General features: G+C 37.5%; 3 protein-coding genes across 3 annotated transcripts; all 3 read right to left on the reverse strand.

Annotated features, from left to right (window-relative positions):
* Positions 1–20: 20 nt before the first annotated feature.
* Positions 21–13,171, reverse strand: LOC149020571 (uncharacterized). Its single transcript, XM_089148750.1, has 14 exons — positions 12,086–13,171; positions 11,412–11,556; positions 10,495–10,562; positions 10,336–10,389; positions 10,148–10,231; positions 9,966–10,051; positions 7,781–7,861; positions 5,397–5,527; positions 4,190–4,231; positions 2,695–2,771; positions 2,523–2,610; positions 2,149–2,230; positions 1,522–1,594; positions 21–1,182 (listed from the first exon to the last, which is right to left on the reverse strand). The coding sequence occupies exons 1-14, from the start codon at positions 12,202–12,204 to the stop codon at positions 1,014–1,016; spliced, it is 1,299 nt and encodes a 432-aa protein (XP_089004876.1). The 5' UTR covers positions 12,205–13,171; the 3' UTR covers positions 21–1,013.
* A 904-nt stretch (positions 13,172–14,075) lies between these two features.
* On the reverse strand, positions 14,076–17,720 carry LOC149020572 (putative pentatricopeptide repeat-containing protein At3g01580). The gene has a single exon (XM_089148748.1). It carries the CDS (start codon positions 17,534–17,536, stop codon positions 15,068–15,070), a length of 2,469 nt encoding a protein of 822 aa, XP_089004874.1. The 5' UTR covers positions 17,537–17,720; the 3' UTR covers positions 14,076–15,067.
* Positions 17,721–18,934: 1,214 nt separating this feature from the next.
* Positions 18,935–22,620, reverse strand: LOC149020573 (protein KINESIN LIGHT CHAIN-RELATED 2-like). Its single transcript, XM_089148749.1, has 3 exons — positions 22,379–22,620; positions 19,910–21,948; positions 18,935–19,553 (listed from the first exon to the last, which is right to left on the reverse strand). The coding sequence occupies exons 2-3, from the start codon at positions 21,898–21,900 to the stop codon at positions 19,343–19,345; spliced, it is 2,202 nt and encodes a 733-aa protein (XP_089004875.1). The 5' UTR covers positions 21,901–21,948; positions 22,379–22,620; the 3' UTR covers positions 18,935–19,342.
* Between the last annotated feature and the right edge of the window lie 386 nt (positions 22,621–23,006).

The raw sequence follows: 23,006 nt of genomic DNA on the forward strand, positions 1-23,006 counted from the left end.
TCAGCCGAAAATGGCTTGAATCTGGATCAGCTCTGCCTGTTCTGTCAGAATCGGCTGATTCAACCGATCCAACTCAGATTGTTGAAACCCTAATTAAACATCCACTGTCCACTTATAGAATGCTCTGTTAACATATCAGCAGCAATTCAGGAAGTTTATGCTATTGATTTCTCAGATGAATGGGAGCTTTATGGTGCAGGGCATGAATTCATTAATATAGTCCTCTTGGATTGACCAGAGGAAGGGATGGCAACACATGTGGAACATGGGCTACTTTTTGCATGCCACTGTGTAGTCATAGCACCTAGAGACATGATGCATGGGTGGCAAAATATCATGGGCCTCGCCCATAAATCTCCAAACCTGCTTAAATCAAAGAATGAGGGCTATTCATTCCTAGATTTCATGAATGTGAGTCAAATCTACAGTCATGAAACCACAGTTACTGCCTAGAAGAAACTTGAGGAAGGAAAAGTAAGACCAATGTCAGACTTATTAATCCATTCCATCCATCAAAGACCTCCCTGGAAACCAAACACATAGCAGTGGCTAATGGCTCATCTCAAATAAGGAAGATTGCATCCATCAGGTGGTTGGAATGAATGAATGATGGTTTGAACTAAAGAATAATGAGACTTTAACTATGAATCCTGTTACTTAACCATATAAATGAAAGAATAACTGACACAATCCTTAATGGGGATGACATCCTGTTCTTTATCCCCAACTTCTCATGGTTAGGTTATGCTTACATTTGAATCCTCCAGAGTCCAAAATTGGAGTGTCCTGCCACTACAAACATTAAGATGACTACATATACCATTCACCATGTCCAGAACAGAAAAGAAAGAAAGGGAGGTGGGGGTGTTGGTAAGTGGTGGTGGTGGAAGTCATCATCCTCAAGCCTGATTCACCAGCAAGTTAGAAAAGGCACCAAAAAGTGGGCTCAGAAGGCTCCACCTCTTACTAGTAATTCCGTAACCAGCTTGGAAAATATGAAAGAAAACACAAAATTACAAAACTCTCTCTATGGGTCTCAGTTCCCTCGGTATATTGTTAGAATTCCCAGAGTCTACATCTGATTGTAGCATTGGCTTCCTCCCTGTTTTCCAAACATCACCTTCTGCCAAGTGCTCCTTGTTCGGAGTCAACAATACATAATTTGGATCAGCTCTTTGATAGCTACATTAAAAGAAAGTAATTATTTGTTAGTGGTGGAGACTCCATAACTTGAGTAAAAAAGATGAAAGATAAATTCTTTTTTGGTGCAAAGATGAAAGATAATTTTTAATAGCCTGAATACCACCTTTTTCAAATATAAAAAATAAATAAATAAATTAAAAAAAAGCCCCAAATTCCATCTAATACCATGTAATAATAAAGTCAAAAAGTATTTACAATATGAAAAGTGTGGATGACAATAAACAAGAAGAACCACATTAACAAGTCACAAGAAGTTGTAAAAGAAGACAAAAAGCAAGAAGTAATAATTTGTGTGAACTGTGAAGGGACAGATGGAACCTGGCTTCTCGAAGATCCTCAATATGTATTCCAAATCCTAAGGCAGTATTCCCTAGCCTACGATCCCTTACAACTGCATATAAATGTAGTTTGCTTGGTTAGTACATTGGTATATATATATATATATTTCTTTATAGCACTTCAAATGATTAAAGTGAGCTACAGCTTATGTTGCATGCGTCCACTGCAAGCTATGCTCTTCCTCTGGTAAATCCACCTTTGACAAAACTGTCTGGAGACCATAGGGTATGCCTAAATCACAGTTGAGAAATCAAAAGAGACAATCTGGTTCGTTACTTGCAATTCTATTATTTCTGAATCTCCAGATAGAAATAGGTCCATCACACAGACTTGCTGGGATGATCTGTTTTGACCGAGGATATATAAGCATTCCTCGACTTTTTACTTTCCACTGACATGACAGAGAGAAGGAATTATGAAACTGCCAAACATTCAGCAGGAGTTTAATAAAGACAAAAGAACCATCTTAGGCTTAGTAAGTGAAAACAAAAGGACAATACCAATACGGAGGAATTAACAGTATTAAATATGCTGCCTAAACACTGAAGAGTAACTTCCATTGTTTGTGTGGAAAACAAACAAAGATCTATCTATCAAAAAAAGTACCTGAAATGTTGGTCGTGAAGGAAGGTTTCCACCATGACTTGAATACTAAAGCTATTGAGGATATAATAGGACTCAACTTTCCCTGCACATTACAAATTATAACATACTCAATTTGGAAATGACAAGACCATTCTACATGTCATAGATTGGTACAATTAACTTGCTAAAGTGGGTTGTAAAAGAACAAAACAAGTACGGTGATCAAATTATGAGTTGGCAGTTATCATATCATAATGGAAATACAACAACAGCCTTCATCCAGTTGACAGGTCTTCTTTGCTTGACAAGTTGATAAACTACTTAATATCTAGGTGTGCTTTTAATTAAGACAATGATTAACCATTTGTAATCAGAAGAACCTATCAAGTATGTACCTTAACCAAAAGGTTTTTATTTGCTTGCCAAGACGCAGCTACTTGAAAGGTGGCATCTTGGGCACCCCTTGATTCCGCTCCTTCAACACTTCAGAACAATATGAAACTGAACTCAGGAACTATGCTTAAACATGATTTTCAATTAGTTAACTTCACCGATACCGAGTCATACCTTGTCTCTAACTCAAAGCCAAAGTCAATATAGTTTGTAATTCCAACGACTAAATCTTCTTCAAATGGATTCTTTACCTGTTTGGTTAAATTAATACAATGGATCTGTTAAATCTGTTCAAACTACAAGATCATGTAAAAGAAAAAAGGCAAACTTAAGCTGCATTAAGTATATTACTGAACTTCAGTCCAACACTGTGGGTGAAACAAAAATAGATGATGGATTCATCCAAAACTATATATATTATGTAATGCATATAAGTTATTTAAAGTTAAAAAAGGAAAAATAAGGTATGGTCTTTGAAATTTAGCCAGGAATACATGCTAAACTTATTCAAAACAAGAAACTGACACAAATCTACCATCAGAGACCAAAAGCAAACATCTGAAATGCATACATGTCCAAAAACAATAAACGAGTCTCATTTATAAGCATAGTTTCAAGAAAACCTCTTCTGATAAGTCTAGTTTAGGCTCTATGCACATACTCACATAAGGGTGCATGTTTTGAATCCAATACAGATACAGTGTCTATAGTATTCAGGAACTCACAAATATATAGATTTTTAGGTAACAGGTTCCCTGCCAGGCAGTATGGCTTCAGTGTCAGCACAGGGGGCATTAAAAGCCAGCCAATGGGCATCCAAGGAGAGCTGTGGGGTAGTCATTAACTGTCCCATGTGGGAGTGCATATGGGGATGCTTCTAGACAGCATTTGCTTTCCCAAAGTTATATTTAGTACAGATTAATACAAATAGTTCTAATAGCTTATTTAATTATTTTCTTTTCTTCTTTTTTTCAAAAATACTTGGGCATAGTCTAGAATTATGTTCAAGTGCCACTAAAAGGGATCAGATTACTATCTTCAATGCAGGTAGTAGGTAAGTGTTTTTTACATTTGTCCCTGTCGATGCATGTGTTGCAGCAGTCCATAGGGGAACCAGGGCAGTGGAGATGTAGTACTTGGCATGTCCAAGCTGCATAATATTCACCCAAATGTACCAGATATGGGGGCAACTCCTAATTTAAAGTGCCCACATAAGGTAGCCTACAATACTTCACCAGTCTCCACACGGCCAGAGATGAATCTCATCTTGTCCAACGATTAGGTCGAGACAAGTGTTCTATGAAGAAAAACCCAGTTCTTATTATTGAAAGTCAATTATGTAACTGTCTATAATTGATTATTTTAATTTCCATTTGTTTCAATTTTCTGACAGAGAAAGGCAGAATAAGGATTACATGGACTCCGAAGTATGTTAGTTCTATTTTAAAACTACTATTTCTTTTTTGGGGTGGTAAAGGGGGTTGGAACTGGTAACCTCAAACAAATTTCAGAATCTGTCCAGATCATTCCTATTGAATTACTTTTCATTTAGACAAAAAGAATGTTTAACCCTTACAAAGTAGCAGATACTTGAAAATAAAAATAAGAATAGGATGAATTGGAGAAATCCACTTGCTAGAAGAATTAAAGAGAACGCTGAAAACCGTACCCGTCTCTGGACCACAAAATGCTGATAGAATGAAGCTATCACCTGCATTTCAAAAGTTGTACATGAAAAGGTCATTAATCAAGGCGCTTAAAAATCATGGCCAAAACCATCTTTTTTGAGGTTCTTAATATGCATTAGAACTTACTAAGAGTTGGCATAGGAATAATATAACTAGAAAAACCTATTAAGCTTAATCAAAGTTGCGAATCATCTTGCATACAATGCCAAATATAAATACAGATCTAGTATCAAACCTACCTCAGATACGAAACAGCACCTGACGACTGCACTGTGACACATCAGGCTGCACAAAGGCTCTCCTTTATGATCTATTTATTTTTTGCTCATGCAGAAATTAGATTGTTACCTTAAAATAGTAAATTTGAACAACATTCAACTAAATTACATTTTGTAGAAAGATGTGTGATATCTATACATTATAAAACTACAAGGAATGTAGCTTGGTTTTAAATTATTTACTCAAAATAGATTATTCAATGTTCAACCTAGGGATAGCCAGCTTAACAGGAAGGTAGTTAAGTAATCATCTGACGTTAGGCCCAAGAAAAGGCCTTTCTCAAAAAAATTGAGAATGACCGAGCAGCATTGTCTCATCCAACAATCAGGTATAAAGCACGTCCCGATCGTCTTGGCAAAGGCCAAGCATCAATTTGTACATATGATTTGGAGCCCCATGATACCATGCCCAGATCCGTAGGATGATGGTCATAGTCCAAGGAGTCTCCACCTTCTATGGCTACACCAAACATTGTATGTGTCATCAGACTGGAGAAAATGTTCTGTTCTGTTATGAAGCAGGGTCTAACTCAAACATACAGAAAAACACAAAAAAGCAACTCAACTCAACTATGCATTTTCCAAGTCTATATAGATCTACAAGGATGAAACAGTACATTTCAAAGGAAAATTTGTTACCTAATCTACCAATTGCAATAAAAAAAAGTTAGCAAAGTTCTTAATGGTGCATTTAACGAAGAGACGGCTCAAACTCTGAAGTATTTGCATTGGGGGTATAGACTTAAACATGAAGGTGCATCAACATTTTCTGTTTCTTTCCTTGGTTCTAACAGATAATTAGAAGAAAACAGATGTTATCCATCCAATATCATGAAGATAACCAGATTTGCACGTGTAACCCTAGAAAGAAATGGGAAATGCAATTGAAGGAAAATAGTACAGCACAAACCTGGGAATTTCTAGCAAATTCAAGACCAAAATTGTAGGATGGGCTCAAAGGACTAGCTGAACCAAATCCATAGCCAATTGCACAACTCCAATTCTTCAAGTTGTTAAAGCTTGCCCCTTCTTTAGTGTGCACTAATGGGGGAGAGGGGGATTGGCAAATCATCACAAAGTACAGAAGCATGAAATGTAATCTTTCAGAAAGTTTCAGTAATAATAATGCCATACAGAATTAAATAAAGCAATTGGAGCTCAATGGAAGGGCAAAAAATGAAATCAAATGCCATTTTTCCTGAGGGAAAGGAGTGATGTATCAACCTGTGCTCATATTATATCTCACATGCTTCAACATGGACATTTTATGCACAGAATCTTCAGCTTTGATACATGTTCTGATGAACATACATGGAGATGCACTTAAGACCAACAAACTGATTTTCTTGACTCCAAACAAATGGAGATTAAGTTAAAAAAAATTTTGGTACTAATAGAAAAGGGCGAGCATTGGCACAATGGTTGGTGGACCACAATTGTAGCCTGAGGTCAATGTATCAAAACATCCTTTCAGTAAAAAGTGCTGGAGTAAGGCTGTGTAGAAAAATTGCCCCTCCAGATCAGCTTGTGCAAAAGCCTTTGCCACAAGGTTCACCCTTTATATGGTACTAACAGATTAGGAGTTCAAAGTTGCTCTTTGAATTGGATCCTCCACCAAACATTGTTGCCATCCAATAAGGCCAGGGAACTTAAAAGGACGTCAAGAATCAAGGTAATTTGTCAAGGTATTAATAAAAATTTACTCAGATGTCAGAAGCTTAATATATGGTGATAAAACAGAGTTTCTTTGCGCCAGTTCACAGTCCACATAAAATAGAAAGGATAAAGTTTATCATTCTGACATGAAAGTAAAACATATAGTGTTCAGAACAGATCAATCATAAGCACAAAGATAGCATGCACTAACTGCTCAGGAGTATACTTACAAGTTACAACTTTCCTAGGTAAATGGGTACCCAAAACCTTTACTCAGAAGATCAATATATGGTGATCAAATCAAGTCCATCCATGCCAGTCAGGACAAAATAAAAAGGATAAAATTCATTGTTGAAAAAAGGTTAAATTCATCATTATGATGTGAAGCAGTGAAGGTAGTACATATATTGTTCAGAACAGATCAACCATAACCACAAAGACTGAATGCATTAACTGCTTGGAAGTCTACTGCAGCTTCCCTTGATAAACAGATTTGAACACGTTAACTCCCATAAAATAGTAATAACAACAACAATTGTGAAAATAAATGTCATTCATCTGAACAAAAATTTCTCAAGAACACCACTGATGAGGACATCAATGAGCAGTTCTGAGTTTACCGGCAACGCCGACGTAGAGATCATCCCCTGACAGCATCCATGTGGATGGATGATGAGTTCGGAGGTTATCGGATTGCTAGGATCCTATGGTTCGATGAGAAACACTGCTCATAGGCAGTTTGTCATGTTATTTTCCTTAGTCTTAGTGGGTTGGGTAGTAGTTTACTATTGAAATATTTTAATTTCATGTTTGAGTCTTTATGAGCTGGGCCTAGAGTCTATTTTGGCCCAATTTTGAATTATTTTGGTTTTGGGTTATATTTACAACTTAAGTTGGGGTTATTTTGGGAATTAAACATGTAGGGTTGTGAGGGATTAATTTTTTTATTTAAACCTTGTATGGAATTCGTTTTCTTTTCTTTCTCTCCCTCTCTCTTATCACCTACTCTCTTTCCTAGGATACACCATTACTTCAAAATATTTTTTTCTCCTTTCCTAGGATTCACCACTACTTCAAAATATTTTTTCTTTCTCTTATTTTTGTTCCTAAATGCTTTCTAAGCCCTATTTTGCAGCCAAGATCAGCAGGTAACATTATCTCTCCCTAAATATTTCTCATTTATTCTTTGGCAGTAGTTTTTTTTAAAACAAAAACTTCCTAAGACTCCCTTTACATCATTAATTGTTGAATTCCTTGGTAGAAATCTGATATTGATTAGGACAACTCTATTTTCTTTAAGTTTCTTAATACCCTTGCATTCAATTTAGTGTTATGGTGCCAAGATCCCCATCCCCTTGTTTCCCTATTGATTCTTGTTTAGTTGTGCTTACCAGTATGACTTATTGTGTTTATTTCTCTACTTTGGCGGTCTTACATGCATGATTAATCAAAATTCAAGTGCTGCAAATTCCTTTCTTTACTATCTACCAAGAATAGGTGTTTAATTCTAAGAGTCTAGTAGCGCACTTTGTAGGTCCCCTAGTTTCTAGGGTTTCTCCTACATCAACCACTCCCTAGTTTTAAAATTAATGCAGCAACAGAATATTCCCTACATGATAATGTATGAATAGAACTCACACTCTGGCTTGTATTGAACTCCTGCAGTTAACCTTCCCATTCGGCTTACCAACCAAGCATTTCTTGGAAACTCATCTCCCACTGCATACAGACCAGAATCCCGAGGTCATGCAATTGATCACAAAATTTTATTCCACAATTTGTGTATTAAACATCACTTGAATCAAAGAACCAACTCAAGATTGCAATTTTCCAAAATGTAAAATGAATTCTACTGCAATAAATCCCATTTTTTTCAAAAGCCAACCAATAGACCCATACCTTATGAAGCGCAACCAGAAATAAATTTTTAGCTAGATCATAATACTGAAAATTAGTGGTTCATTCACTGTACCTGGTTTTTTTCTAGTATTTCCTGGCTCAGTACACAGGTTTGCTTCACCTATTTTGCTCTTCTCAAACATAATTTTTCAGGTTACTTTCTCAATCCAGGAGCCACAGGCCCAGCTTCAGTCCATTGACTTTCATTGAGGTTTATTCACTCTCAATCCTATTGATAAATATTAATTTCTCCCAACAGTTTTTACAGAAACATCTAGAAATGATTCCTGATCAACTATCTTTCTTCATGATTCTGCCTCAGTTAAATATATATTTTTTGAATTAGAGACAACATTGTAATATCAGTTATCCTCAATCAATTTCAAGTGGTAACAAATCTTCTCACAATATAATCAAGAACCAGAAGCTGTTGTCATAATGTAGACAAATCACCACTTATGCAATTTGAAATCACAAAATTATTAACTTAAGCTAAAGAAAGCCACATGCACATGGAAAAGAATTTGAATAAAGAAAAAATATTGGAAAAAATGAGATCTAGAGGATAAGGAGATTCCATACAGCGATTGTTTTAGGAACCTTGGTTCAATCATAAATAAAAAGGATGATATAGAGGATGATGTTTCGCAAAGAATTAAAAGGGTGGATGAAGTGGAGAGGTGCGTCTGTGTGATCGAAGTATTCCTTTAAAGCTCAAAGGAAAATTCTATAGAACTGTTGTTTGACCAACTATGATGTAAGTGAGTGTTGAGTTGTTAAAAAAAATCATATAGATAGACTCAATGTAGCATAAATGAGGATGCTAAGATGGATAAGTGGCAAAACTAGAAAGGATAAGATAAGGATGATCATATTAGAGTTGATCTAGGAGTAGCTCCAATAACTGATAAGCTACAAAAAAGTCGTTTGAGGTGGCATGGCCACATTCAACAGAGGCATGTAAATTCTCTTGTATAGAAAAATGATTTAATCTAGATTGAATGAAGTAGAAGAGCTAGGGGCAGACCTAAGATAACCTTAAGAGAAGCGGTGAGAAAAGATATGCATAGCTTATGGCCTTTGGGTCTAGCATGGCCTCAAACACAGCTAATTGGAAGGCAAGAATCCATGTAGCCGACCCTACTTAGTTGGGACAAGGCTTGATGATCATGATGATGAAAGGAAAATAGGCAGATCAAGCAAGCATCCAAAACTTCTCTGAAAGACAGAACCAAAGTATGCTGCAGACCTCAATCTCTTGTCAGCCAGTGCTTCCAAAATATAGAACTGTTATGCATTGGCCCTCAAAAGAATTTTAAAGTATGTTGGAGGACTGACCATCCCCACCCCTACCCCCCCTTTTTCTTTTCTTTATCTTGTATGGTCAATTACAAGAGTGCTGACCTTGGCAATAATAGCAAGGCTGCCACACCTGTGAACAAGCAGTCCTGATTACAGTCACTCTGTGAAGTGGGGGCAAAGCTACTCACATTTTGACCCTCTCCAGACCCTGCAGTGGCAGGAGCCTCATGCATTGGGTATGCCTTTCTTTTAGTAATAGTTATAGAACTCGTTTCATATGCTACAAAAGTGATTCAAGTGAATAGAAAACAACCTATTTTGATGACCTGGAATCATTATCTCCTACAGTATCAATTAATCACAGAGTGGATGAGATCGTGGGATGGAATGATGGGTCACCATCAACCAAAACAGACTGTTTTAACTCTGATCTGCATTAAGTAACTGATACAAATTTCCAATCCTTATGCCACAGGATTATGGAACGCACAGGACCAATCCTTAAAACCATGCTTTACCATAGACAGACATAATATAATTTTCTAATTGATACATGTGCCAATAAAATTAATGCAGATAATGAGAAGATCAAACTCATCTAAGTTCAATACCAGTAACATACAAGAGTAAGGGACCATTGTGGCTCCAAAAGATAAATTTGTTGAGCCGTATCTCAAGCCCATAACACCATAATCTTCAGAGGATACCCTGCATCAGAACTCTACTCTGATAACAAACTGCTAATAGATATACAATTCAACTCATGGTACCAAAGTTTTGCCTCAGAGATAAAGTACCACATACCTTCTCTCAATTAATAATGGAAAAATCCCAAATGCACCAAACCCATATTTGGGATAATAAGCACATGACCTCATGCGCAAAATCCTAAGTAGGACAGTGAACAGAAAATCCATAATACCATGAACCTCAGCAGATACATAAGACAAAAGAATGAAGAAAACCTCTACTTCACTAAACTGTTTCCTTACGGTTGGGAAGTTGATACAAAGAAATCCAAGAATGTATGAGGATCATCAACATGCCTGTTCACAGAAGGCAACCATGGATGACCAACTGAATAAAACACTCAACTGTTACTTAATTGCAGGATAAAGGGAATGCTGATGCAAAAGAGGGTTTATTCTCACCTTTGCCACCGAAACAAAGCATTTCCTGTGATCTTCTCTTCAGCCTTATGATCAAGTGGACCTGAAACCTGAACAGTTTAGGAAGTACAGATATGCTCTTGATAGATAATTTCGAGCTCAATTTCTCAAAAGACTTAAAGGATAATATTATTAATACCAAAAGAGCATCAAGATATTATTTCCAAGTAGGACTAAGATGTAAATATAGTTCACTAATAAGGAGGGGAAAAGAAACTTTAAGAATTTTCATCAACTAAAATAAGACAGATGGAGATTAATAAAAGCTCACAACAAAGTCACACAAACCTTAAGAATCAACAGAATTGTTCAGTAACAGACAAACTCAAGTGATTCTTCCATAAATTAGATATTTTTCTTACGACATCTTTGTTCTCTATCCATTAGAAAACAAAAGAAGGAAGGTAAAAGAAGGTACAATATTAAGTTAAAAAAAGGGGAAAGGCTTATACATAAAATCTCCAAACACTGTATCATTGTCTTAAATGCAAAATTAAAAAAATAAATAAATAAAGATCTAGTTGAATCAACTTGCACACTAATATATTATTCCAAGCCCTCAAAAGCCATCTCTTCCACTAGTTTTCAGTTGGTTGTCACCATGCAAATGTCCTCACAAGTGTTATGGAATGCAGAAAGAGGATAGTACAGGCAAACACCTGAAACAAGAGAGGTTGTACCACGCAAAGACTAACTATTGCATTTTGATTGACCAAAAATTGACAGAACATGGAGAAGGATATTCATCACTAGTAACGAAATTCAAATGAAAGACTTTTGGTATGATCCAAATGAAATATGGCTTTACAGAAATTGAAACAGACGCTAGACAGATAGACAATTAGAACCAAAGACAGAACAATAGTAGATAACTAGAAGTCTAGAACATTGATGGATACAGTTGCAACCAGATCCACATTAGGGTCATCCATTGGCTTTAGCATAATTCTCGTGCTAAAATGCCTTGCTTGTTCAAAGTAGTCCTCGAAGAGGCATTTCAATGCAAGTTTTCCAAATAAAAAGTCATATGATGACTCCAGCATCCTGCATGATTTAAAGATCCTTCAGTCAGTGTCTCGCCAGAAAAATAAAAATAAAAAAATACATAGCAATGGAAGGAATACCATTTGCACTTTGGACCATGTTAAGGAGGAAGATTATGAAAAAGGGATGAAATTGATTATTGTATTCCCATTTTTTGTCAATCTTAGGGCGGAATTCAGATGATTTAATATAATAACATCCAAGGCTTCCTGTGTTTCCAGCACCCCGTGAACAACCAGTACAGTACAGAGGAAAAAGTCGATCTGTTACAGTGGCATCCAGTGTAGTCAAGAGGAAAATATAAACTTGGGACTATACAGAAGTTTTAGAGATAAAACTGTCTAGCAAGATCTTTAAGTCAGAAAAATAATTAATCAAACACAGATAGAAATCGAATGTTTATCATAATTGATCTTCGTCCAGTAATATTCGCTTTTGTTCCCCCGTCCTCAATTCTTCCCAAAAAAGAACAAAAGATAAATAAATGAAAATGAAATTAGCGAATACGACGAAGATCTATAACGCTCACCTGGAACGTGCAGCCAAAGGAGGGTAATCAAATAGAGGCGGAACCAAAACCATAGGAGGCGGTAATTGTTCTTCCTTTTCTAGATGATTCCCCAGATAATTCCCCAGAAAATTCCCCATCTATCTTTCTGTAACTTGTCGAGAATTCGAGTTTCCAAATCAAACAAAGAAGAAGGAGAAGGAGAAGAAAGGATAAGAGACTGACAATGTGACAAGAACCATGTCTTTTTGCCGTCTCCCCGCCTTTCTCTCTTCCACGGACGACGACACATTCAAAAGCTCTGTCTCTCTCTTTCTATTAAGTATTTTAAGTTTCTAACGGACTCTCACTTTTAAATACTGTAAAAGACAGTTTTGCCCATTCTGTATACTGATAATATCACTTCTTTTTAAATGGATTTAGTTGGCGCGAAGTCTCTGTAACGATTACCCCATCGAACCCTAGAAGACCTTTCGAATCACTCACCGCCAGAATATTTCGATAACCATTAGACAACTCGTCTTGAACCGAACACGAAGAAGGAGATGCTAGGGTTTTGTTTCTGAGATGAGAATTGTTGAGGTTATTGCACGGATGGGACGAGAATACCTAGATGTTCGATCACCAACTTCATCAGCCGAGGACATGTTATGGCAAAAGAGTGATTTCAGTAATCTAGCAACTAGCGAGCTAGAAATGAAACTACGAACCCTAAAAAGTAAAGAAATCCGATGTTTATATTCTGGAAAACTATGAACTGAGAAACAGCAAGAATAAATAAGGCCTTGATAGAACAATCAAAAGGACTTCTTACTAGAAAACCTAGATTTGTTGACAACGAAGACTCGAGAAACAGATCGATTTTGTTGAGAAAAGGAAGGTAAGTTGGAGCTTTCGTTGCTCTGTTCCAGTCAACTGGAATTTCGATTTTGTTTCAGACCCGCTCTCAATCCATAAACCCTGCAGGAACGCGAAGCGTCACAAGGACCCTCAAAGGAAAGCTCTGTTGCTTCCTGATGGAACAAAGAGAATATAGAACAAAAGGTTATCACAGAAAATCAGAACCAGAATGGGAGAGATTTTGCCAGGACAGAGTCGTCAGGCGGAGAGAAATGTCGAGTGGAAGAGAATGAGAATAGAATAAGGGGACAAGGGGTATAAATACAATACTCGGTAAAATTACCATCTTATCCCATCGAAAGTAATGTAACTATTTCGGATTTTCCTTTTCTAATATATCTTCCTTTATATACAAAAAAATAAAAAAGAAAGGACAAGAAAATCAGACCTAGATTCTAATTTTCCTTGTTGTAAAATTTCGAATTTTAAGTGTCAATGACAAAACATGTACTTACAAGAAGTTACCCAAAAAAATAATAATAATAATGCACTTACCCCCAAAAAAAAATCAATGACTTAAATTTAGCATCAAAGTTTGGATCCTCTTGTCGTTACAGTAGAGGGTTGTGCTTGTCTTACATTTTTTTTTAACTCCATATTAGGAAGGATCCACCTTTGAATTCTAAAAAAATAAATCAGAGGTAAAATTTTTCAATGAGTCTCATATGGACCCCTCTTAATGTATGATGAAGAAAAGATGCGACAGATAGACAAAGGATCCAAGCTCATAGCATCATGTGGTAGATGGTGAAACACCATACTTCACATGGCATATAGCATTTAAAGTCTTCTTCAGAAAGCATTTACATGTTCAAGATAAATTTCTCAATTTTTATGTGGATGAAGCCAGAAGCTTAATTGCTCTTTTGTTAATCTAAAGAGAGAAAAAAACAATTAACAATGAATGCATTCACCACACACACACACACAAATTGTACGCAGATCCTCTGTTTCAACTAGAAGGGCAATATGAGAAATGCAATGGGGATTTAATGAGTAAGACTCCAGTGGAACTCTCCCCCCAGTTCAGATTTTTTTTTACTAAAAGAAGCTTAATAAAATAGAAACCTACAAGAAGATGAGCTTCACAATTTCGAATGGAACTTCGACGATAGTTTTCAGTACATGGAACTTACTCAAAAAGAATGAATTGAGACAAAAAGAAATGAGAAAAGCCTACATAAGTTTCTTCTTTATCTGTAAATTGCACAGAATGATGAGAAAAATGTATACAGAATATTGATCCAAAAAAGAATTGATGTACAGAATGCTTCTTAATACTTGCACCACATATATCTAAATATACTGGGTGGTTCTGAAAAATTAAAAGGCTACTTCTTTAGAATTTGTTCCAAAACATTCCAAATGATACTAGGATCCAGGCCTAATATGATGCTTGGACAATTAAGCTCTTGGTTCAACAATCTGCCATTACAGGCCATGAGGAACAGAAAATACCAATAACATTGTCTGGTTTCACCTTTGTGAACTTATATTCCTCCACATTCAACAGGACTACTGTTCAGGGACTTGAAATTTAATTTATTCACCATTCCAAATGCAAAATGCTTTCTTCACAGACTTCATACAAATTGCTGCAGCTTCCAATCGGTTCCACATTGTAGGCATTTGGTAAAATCTTCTTTATGCTTCAAGAAATTGTTGCGATGATAGTCAATTTAAATCCTAATGTGTTTTCTCAAGTGCCATCAAAATTTTCAAGGGAGAATATTCTGAAGAATTTTATATTACTACCTCTGATAACTCCTTGCACACAAATCTTCCAGATCCATCAGAAATATTGAAGCACAACCGGCAAGAAGAGAAAACCCTCCTAAGCAAAATAGCGACAGCCCTGAATTTTCTGAGCATCCGTCAACCACTGGAAATACATGTAATCCATCATCATTCCCTTCCATGGATGTGAGCTATAAGTCTTGAGCATATGATGTGTGGTCAAAGTTCCTTGTAACTAAAAGGAATGTATTGGTGATCTCTCTTATACCTGGTAATATGGACTAAAGCACACACTTTGGCATGCAGACGGATTTAGATAATGCCTTCCCCAATAGTTTCATCATGTTGGACAATTAGTGGGTGCAATTAAGGAATACAACCAGTCACTGTAATCTCTTCTGTCAAATTTTTCAGTGTAGCATATATCTGCTCTGTTTGATAATGTGATCGGTCACTGGCAACAAATATGTGGAGTTTATGATTGACTTCTATCCAACTGCAACCAGGGTTCTTTTTAAGACCAGTATCTTTGATTTTTGTTCTAATCCTAGAAACATTGTCCAATCTCCCAAAATCTTCATATATATTAGAGAGCAGAATCTGGTACCCCATGCTACTGCAGTCAAATTTAAACAAGTGATTAGCTGCACGTTCTGCCATTTCTTCATTGCAGTGGATTTTGCAAGATGCAAGTAACGATCCCCATATGTGAGCATCAGGCTGACAAGGCATATCAATGATCATATTGAATGCCTGGTCTAGATGGCCAGCTCGACCCAGTAGATCAACCATGCAAGTATAGTGTTGAAGTTCAGGAGTAATATTGTAATCTTTGATCATGCTTCTAAAGTATCTCCATCCTTCATCAAGTCTCCCAGAATGGCTGCAAGCTGAAAGAAGCGCAGTAAAAGTCACAGAGTCAGGCTTTATCTCAGCTGCTTTCATCTTATCAAATAAAGCAATCATATCATCCATGTGGCCATGAATCCCAAGCCCAGCTATCATTGAGTTCCATGATATTTCATTCTTTTCAGAAACTCCATTGAATATAATCAAGGCGCTGTTTATGTCACCACACCTGGCATATGTAGAGATCAGGGAATTGCTCACAAGCAAATTAGCATCGAACCTGTTCCGTAAGAGGTAACAGTGGATTTGTTTGCACAAGATCAATGCAGACAGACGGGCACATACTGAGAGAATACTTGCAAATGTTACTGTATTAGGTCTGACAAGATCATACTGCATCTCACGGAATGCCTTTAAAGCTTCATCTGCATAATCATTCTGAGCATATCCAGATACCAGAGCATTCCATGAAACCACATCCTGAACAGATAGTCCATGAAAAATTCTTTGAGCAGATTCAACTTCACCACACTTTGCATACACATCTACTAATGCACCACCAATGAAAACATCGGAACTGAAACCCATCTTCAGTGCAAGTCCATGAATTTCCATGCCAATAAACTTAAGGGTCAGAGAAGAGCATGCCCGCAGCACAGCCAGAACAATGATAGGATCAACTAAACCGCCTTCTGCTCTAAATTGAGAAAACAATTCTAATGCCTTAGTTGAATGACCCTTCTGAGCACAACCTGCAATCATGGCACCCCACATAACAAAATTCACATTAGACGACCTCTCAAACGTACTTAAACCATCCTGGACCTCACCACATTTACAATACATATCCACAATAGCCGTCTCAATTTTTGCGTCTTGATTCAGTCCAAAGCGGACACTATAGCCATGGATTTGCCTTCCAACTTTTAGATCCAATAACTGAGAACAGATAACCAAAACAGTCACCATTGTTGAAGAATCTAAATTTATCCCCGACGTCAACATTTCTTGGAAAATAGTGAACGCCTCCCAGTAGCAACCATTGGAAACATAACCTGCAATCATTGCGTTCCAAATGAGTGTTTCTTCCCTTAGAGGCTCCTTCTCAAGCAAAATCCTAAAAACATTTTCTGCATTCCTTAAATGCCCGCTTTTCATGTACATGCCAATTATCTCGTTAGCAACAGATGGATCTAGATCCAACCCGTTTTTGGTAACGAAAGCATGAATTTCTTTCCCGTGAAGTATAGAACCACAGGAAGAGCAGGATGAGAGAGCAGAGAGACAGGCCACTCTATTTGAGATTGCACCCAGTTCCCGCACCATTCTGCGGAACATCATTAAGGCCTGTAATGGCAACGCTGATTGGTCAAAACCAGATATCATCGTATTCCAAGAAACGGAGTCCCTGTTGAGCATATTTCCGAACAAATGAAGTGCATCCTCGCGCGCCCCACATTTCCAATACAAAGCCAGAAGAGAATTGACGACGTAAACATCCGTATAAAGTCCAAACTTCAAGACATGTCCATGGATCTGCCGTCCCAGTCTCAGATCAAGAAACCCAGCAAAAGCCTTAATCAGAGAAGGGAAAAAGGGAAGTTCTTGCGTAGGGATACCAGAATTTAAAATTTTCAGATAGACCCCAATTGCATCCTCGAATAATCCATTAGCTGTGTAATCCCTAATCATGTTGCTAACGAAACCAATATCCGAATTTGATGATACGTTCGCGGAGAAAGGAAGGATGCCAGAACGCGCCTCGAATCCATGGGAATTGAAATTGTCCAAAGCAGCGGTAGTCGAAACACAGAGTGGTAACAGTTTCCTGGTTGTGGTAAATACAGTAGTAGAGAAATGAGTTGCGCTCACAGCGTAGAGGCATACCTTGGACTTGGAGGTTCGACAGAGCTGTTCTTGTGGTTCAGAGGTGAGAAACGAAAGTTGAAGTGCTGGTAAATTCGGGCTTGGAACTAAAATTGCCATTTTATTTTATGCAAGTGTCAGCTTCTGATTCGAAATCATTCAGTTCAGCTCCAACAGGATCATGATTTTGCCCTTCCTGTCTCGGTTGATAATGGAATCCTGCAAGGGAAGAATAAGTCTAAGAATGTCCGCCTGCATGGCTGCACGATTTGATGGCTGATGTTAACATTAACAATTTTCCCTCTTTTTTTTTTTTTTTTTTTTTTATGGGATGAGAAGGTTTTTCATGGAATGAGAAGGTGTGGAGGAAGAGAGCTTCTAAGGGTTCTAAGACCTCTTTGATGTTATTTTTCATATGTAGAAATCTAGTATTACTGTATCAAAAGTGTATCCACATAAGCCTTTTGTATACTAAATACGAACTCTAACTACTCTCGTGTCTTATATGATCTAATTGTACTTAGCTTTCCTTTGTTCTTTCTTGATCCATTTTTGTGTGATTCGAAAGTTTGGGTATAAATAATTAACTTAAAGTAAAGCCATATGCATTACCTGATGTACCATGAGGATGGTCAGGAGTCATTCATCAATCATGAGAAGGAGAGAGTTCATTTTCTATCACTTTCAGGGAGTGTCTGTAATCCAAAGTAAACTGATCTCTTAGATCCATTTCAGTATAGTTCTTTGCTGGTTTCATGTTATATTCTGGCAGTTGGGAAGTCACTCTTTAGCTGTTGCTCAAGGTGCTCCTTCAGATTAAATTTTAAGGTAAAAGTACATAATCAGTTGGTTCTTATGCCCATAAGCAGACCATCACTCTCATGGAGTGAAAAAACGAACAGGATTGCCAAGTATAGCTGCTGGATATCTTGCATTTTGGGCAATAATTTCTTGAAAAATTCAAACAGGAATGGCAGGGATACCTGCTAAGTAACTTCCTAACTACTCCAAACATGGCTAAGAATTGGGATTGAGAGGCTTTACCAAACCTCATTAGAGGCAACAACACCTGAAATTTCGATCTAAGCAATATATTGAGCTGATCAGTAGTCAATTCCAAACCAAAATAGCAGATGTTTAAAACAAAGATGAAACCACTGACATTGTATCCGAATGGTATTGGATTCCTCTAATCAAGACTCCAAGAGTATTCAAATTTTTAACACGACTTGAGATAGATTCAATGAACAAGGAAATACCAATAATGCTGATCAACTTATGCTGGTATGGTCCATCGTAGCTTGGTTGTGCCCACAGATATTCAACTGTTGAGCATTTCTTGATGCGATAAGAAATTGAAAGTTCATTTAAATGAAAGAGAGGAATTTTATAAACTGGTTTTTTGAACAGGGCTTCCATCTTACAAGAAATTCAAATCTTTAGCAGAGGCATGACTTCATTCTTGGTAAAGACACTGTCTGATACTCAGCGATCATTTTCTGATATCTTAATATGCAGTTTCAGTATCAAACGAGAAAGGAGAATTCATCTATTCCTTAAACAATAGAATACAAATGATGTCTTACCAAAAATAAAAAGAACAAAAAGAATACAAATAATGAGGCGACCATCGAATCCTCAGGTTCTAAAGCAATCTAATACAAGAAACAATCACTTTATTTGACTCCAGAGAATAACTAGCATAATCAAGAGTATGACCAATCCCCTCTCTTCTTGTCATTCCGTTCAACTTCTCCGCCAAAAATCCATTAGCATACGAAGACCTCCCCAACAAGAATATATCAACAGAACCACCACCTAATCTTTTTTTCTTTTTCTTTTTCTTTTTTTCTTTTTTCTTTTTTCTTTTTTCTTTCTTTTGATACTCTACTTTTACATACATGGTTGCATGCATAATGAGCACAATCATACCATTATCCCATTTTTGTTTTTAAGATGAGGGTTGGCCTCAAGGAGGGTTTCTAGTGATATGCCTTTCCTACCCCGGACTCTGCCTGCTGCTTTTAATAACTCAGCAAGTCTTCTCTTCTCATCATCGACTTCAGGATTTGCTGTCCCAAGCTTCTCTTCTCTCATCCCAACAACATATTCCAGAATCTCAATTGCATCCTCTAACCTGCATATGAAGTATGTTAATTACATATGCAAATTAGATACAGCTAAAGAAAATTGAGTTTTTGCATGAAGCATCATCATACCACACCCAAATTACATAAAGCTAGGGTATACTAAGTATGTTTAGATAAATAAAAAATATGATGTTCATATTTGATTCTTTTGTGAGATCTTCCGTGATTTCTTTCTATTCTCGCTAGAAAAGGCAAAGTAGTTTAAATATGACAAGGCAAAGGAAGCCCATGTAGCATGCAAGATAAATTTTGATCAGACAGACAGGAAATAGGAGAATATTATGTTTTGCATGATTTTTAGGAAGGAAAAACACAATGAACGCCACAGAAAATGGATTCTTACCTCCCCATCGCATCATAAGTGCCTGCAAGATTGCTATAAACTCCAAGTGTGTCAGGATGATCTGGTCCATATTCTTGTACCAAAATGCTCCTAGCTTCTTCAAATAGATCTGCAGCCTCATTTATTGCAAAACGCTGCACACATGCTAGTCCCATTTGGTTAAGGGCAATCCCAAAGAAAGCGGATTTCTTCTCTCCACTTGCCCTGAGCTTTTTAACTGCATTCATGAGAAAGGTGTAAGACTCGGAGTAGTTCCCCAACATATAGTACATGACACCCACCTGGGCCTCAATTCCTGCAACCGTGCTTTGCTGACCAGGGGCATTGGCATAAATCTTTAAAGCCTTCTGGAGCAACCGGAGTGCTTGCTCAGGTTCATTCAGAGCCTCATAGATGGTAGCAACATCAGTAAGACCACTTGCAATCTCCTCTGGAGGAATTCCTGGAATGGGTTTTCCATAAATCCGTAGGGCATTTTCACAGTAAGACTTGGATTCTCTTACTTTCCCAACCTTGTTGTACACATCAGCCAGGCGCACAAAAACTGAAGCAACAGCTGGATGACTTTCTCCCTTGTTGGACTTGAACATCGTCAGTGCTTTTTGATAAGAAAAAATAGCCTCATCATATCGAGCCAAAGATAAGTAAGTATCTCCAATGCTGCAGTCAACAGAAGCCACCTCTGCTTCTTGACCGTTGGCCACCATGGCCATGCTAGCTAAAACAAGCTGCTCAAGTGCTGCTTCATGGTCTCCTTTTGCTTCACAGATAAGACCCATAAGCCTCCTATCTGCTGCCTCTTCAAGAGAAGCAGGTTGACCATTCTCCCTATGGATATCAAGAGCCATCTGACACAGCTTCTCAGCCTCATCAAATTGTAGTGCTTGAACATGTGCTTCAGCCAAATACCAACAAGTCTCACCAACCCTAGGATCCATTTCACCAAGAACTTGCTTCTGGATCTCCAAACCTGTTGTATAGCACGTTATGGAATTCTCAAGCTGGCCTACCATTGCATATGTATCACCCAATTGCATTAGCCCTGCAAATTTAGCAAGGGCATGATCATGGCCCTCTTCCATGACTGGAATCTCGACCGAGTGCTCAAGAACAGGAATTGCTTGGCCATATTGACCTAAGCTGCAGTGTATTGCTGCTATGACATGCAAGCTCATGACCAAGTCTAAATTAGGTTTCCCATCTACACATTTCTCAAATGACGCTGCTGCACGTACAGCAAAGTCAAGAGCTTTGCGGGGATTATTTGCAGAGATCAAATCCCTTGCCTGTTTAAGAAGAAAAAGCCCAAGCTCTAGGTTTTCTGAGCCTATTTCAGATGTATCCTCAGCTCCTTTAAGTAATCTTGACCCTCCTAACACAGAGTTCCTCTGTTTCTTTGATAAAACAACTTCACCATTTGGTTTCGGTGAATACTCATTCCAACGTTTGTCAAATGGAGGCCTACGATTTGATTTTTTGCTCTTACGACTCGGTTTAGTTGGTAACCCAGATTCTAACTTCAATTTTGAAGGTTTCTTTGATTTTACAGAAGAAACAGACCTGGGACTGGTGGATTGGACATTAGATATCTTGTCGGGATTTCTTTCCTCTAAATCATTTTCCTTTTTAGAAACTGAATCTCTTCCAGCGTCCACCGAATTTTTCTCATCTTTAATTATCTCCACCTCCCTGATCTCTCCACCAACAAGATGACACAACTCTGAATCAATCCTTGATTCATTCCCATCAGATTCATAACTATACCCTGAAGATGATTGGTCAGAGCTCTGCATTTCACACACATTTTCATACAACTGCTCTATAGAGGTGTTAATAGCACCGTGCAAATGGAGATCAAGAGCCTCACTATGAGGACTCCCTGGACTCATGGAACTCCTTGGGGACCCATTAGGGGCCAACTTCTCCTTCAAAGGTGAGGAGGAGTGGCCATTCAGTTCGGTTGCGACCCACTCGCCATTGATGCCAGGCATCTTGACCTTACCAAAGATCAATGGACACTCGCCCGTAGAGTAAAGATGCTGCAAAATAATTCCAATGTATAAAAGCAAGGCACGAATTCGAACACTCCATTAGTGACTAATTTGTTTCCCATTAGAGCAGAAATTTTTTCCAACAGACGCAAATAATGACTTAAACGTTAAAACACAAATTTCAAAACTTATATCGGGAAAGAAGTTAGATTGTAATTAGACCAAATTTAGAAAAGAAGAAGCAAGTAAGTTTAAGTTCCACATAAAACCGCATGCAATAAGAATCAAGTACTTCACCAAAAATAGAAATTTCCGGGAGATCATAACAGATTCAAGATATTAGGAGATATGAGGGTGAGTGACTCAGAGAAAAAGGAAATAAAAGGTTTAACAATCTATGCTACTGAAACGGAAGGGTTGTAAATAGCAGAAACCCAGAACGAGAAAAGAGAAATGAGAAATTTATGGAGTAAAGTACCTCAAAAGTCCGCCATGATGGAAGAGAACAAGAGGATTCTGCAACATCCAATCATCATCAAAAAGAAGGATACAGAGAGTTGAAATCCGACTTTCTTGCTTATATACAGAGGGATAGAAGGAATGTTGGAACTTGGAAGAAGAGACTGTTTTCAGGGTCTCTTGAGGCAGAAATGGAGAATTGAAAATGGGATATTATCAGGAACAAAGATTTGATGGTTCTGCTTCTTTATAATTGTTTTATTTTATTTTAACCTGAAAGTTTTAAAGAGTTTAATAAAGTTCGGCGCGGGAGAGAGAAGAATTAATATATCAAAAAGAAAAAAAAAAGGGGGTTTTTGTGTTGCAGTCTTGCAGAGTTGAAATGTCAAAGCCAGCAATACTGTCGAAGGCGACTTCTCCCCCACCGCCAGCATTCGCCGATCTCTTTCTTGGTCGGTTTTGTCTCTGTGCAACTTGCCACGTGGTATAACGTCCCTCTCTATTGGTAAAAGACTGATATACCCCTGATGTATTCTCTTATGGCCACAATGCCGCCAACCTGATTTCTCCTATTCAGAGAAATTGAAAATAACCTTTGATGAAAAAAACTCTTTTGTTATACTCAGTATTTCAAATACGAAGAGTTC

This window comes from Hakea prostrata, chromosome 3 (genome assembly GCF_041222555.1).
Source record: "Hakea prostrata isolate BN-2017 chromosome 3, UWA_Hpros_2, whole genome shotgun sequence".
Lineage (NCBI taxonomy): Eukaryota > Viridiplantae > Streptophyta > Magnoliopsida > Proteales > Proteaceae > Hakea > Hakea prostrata.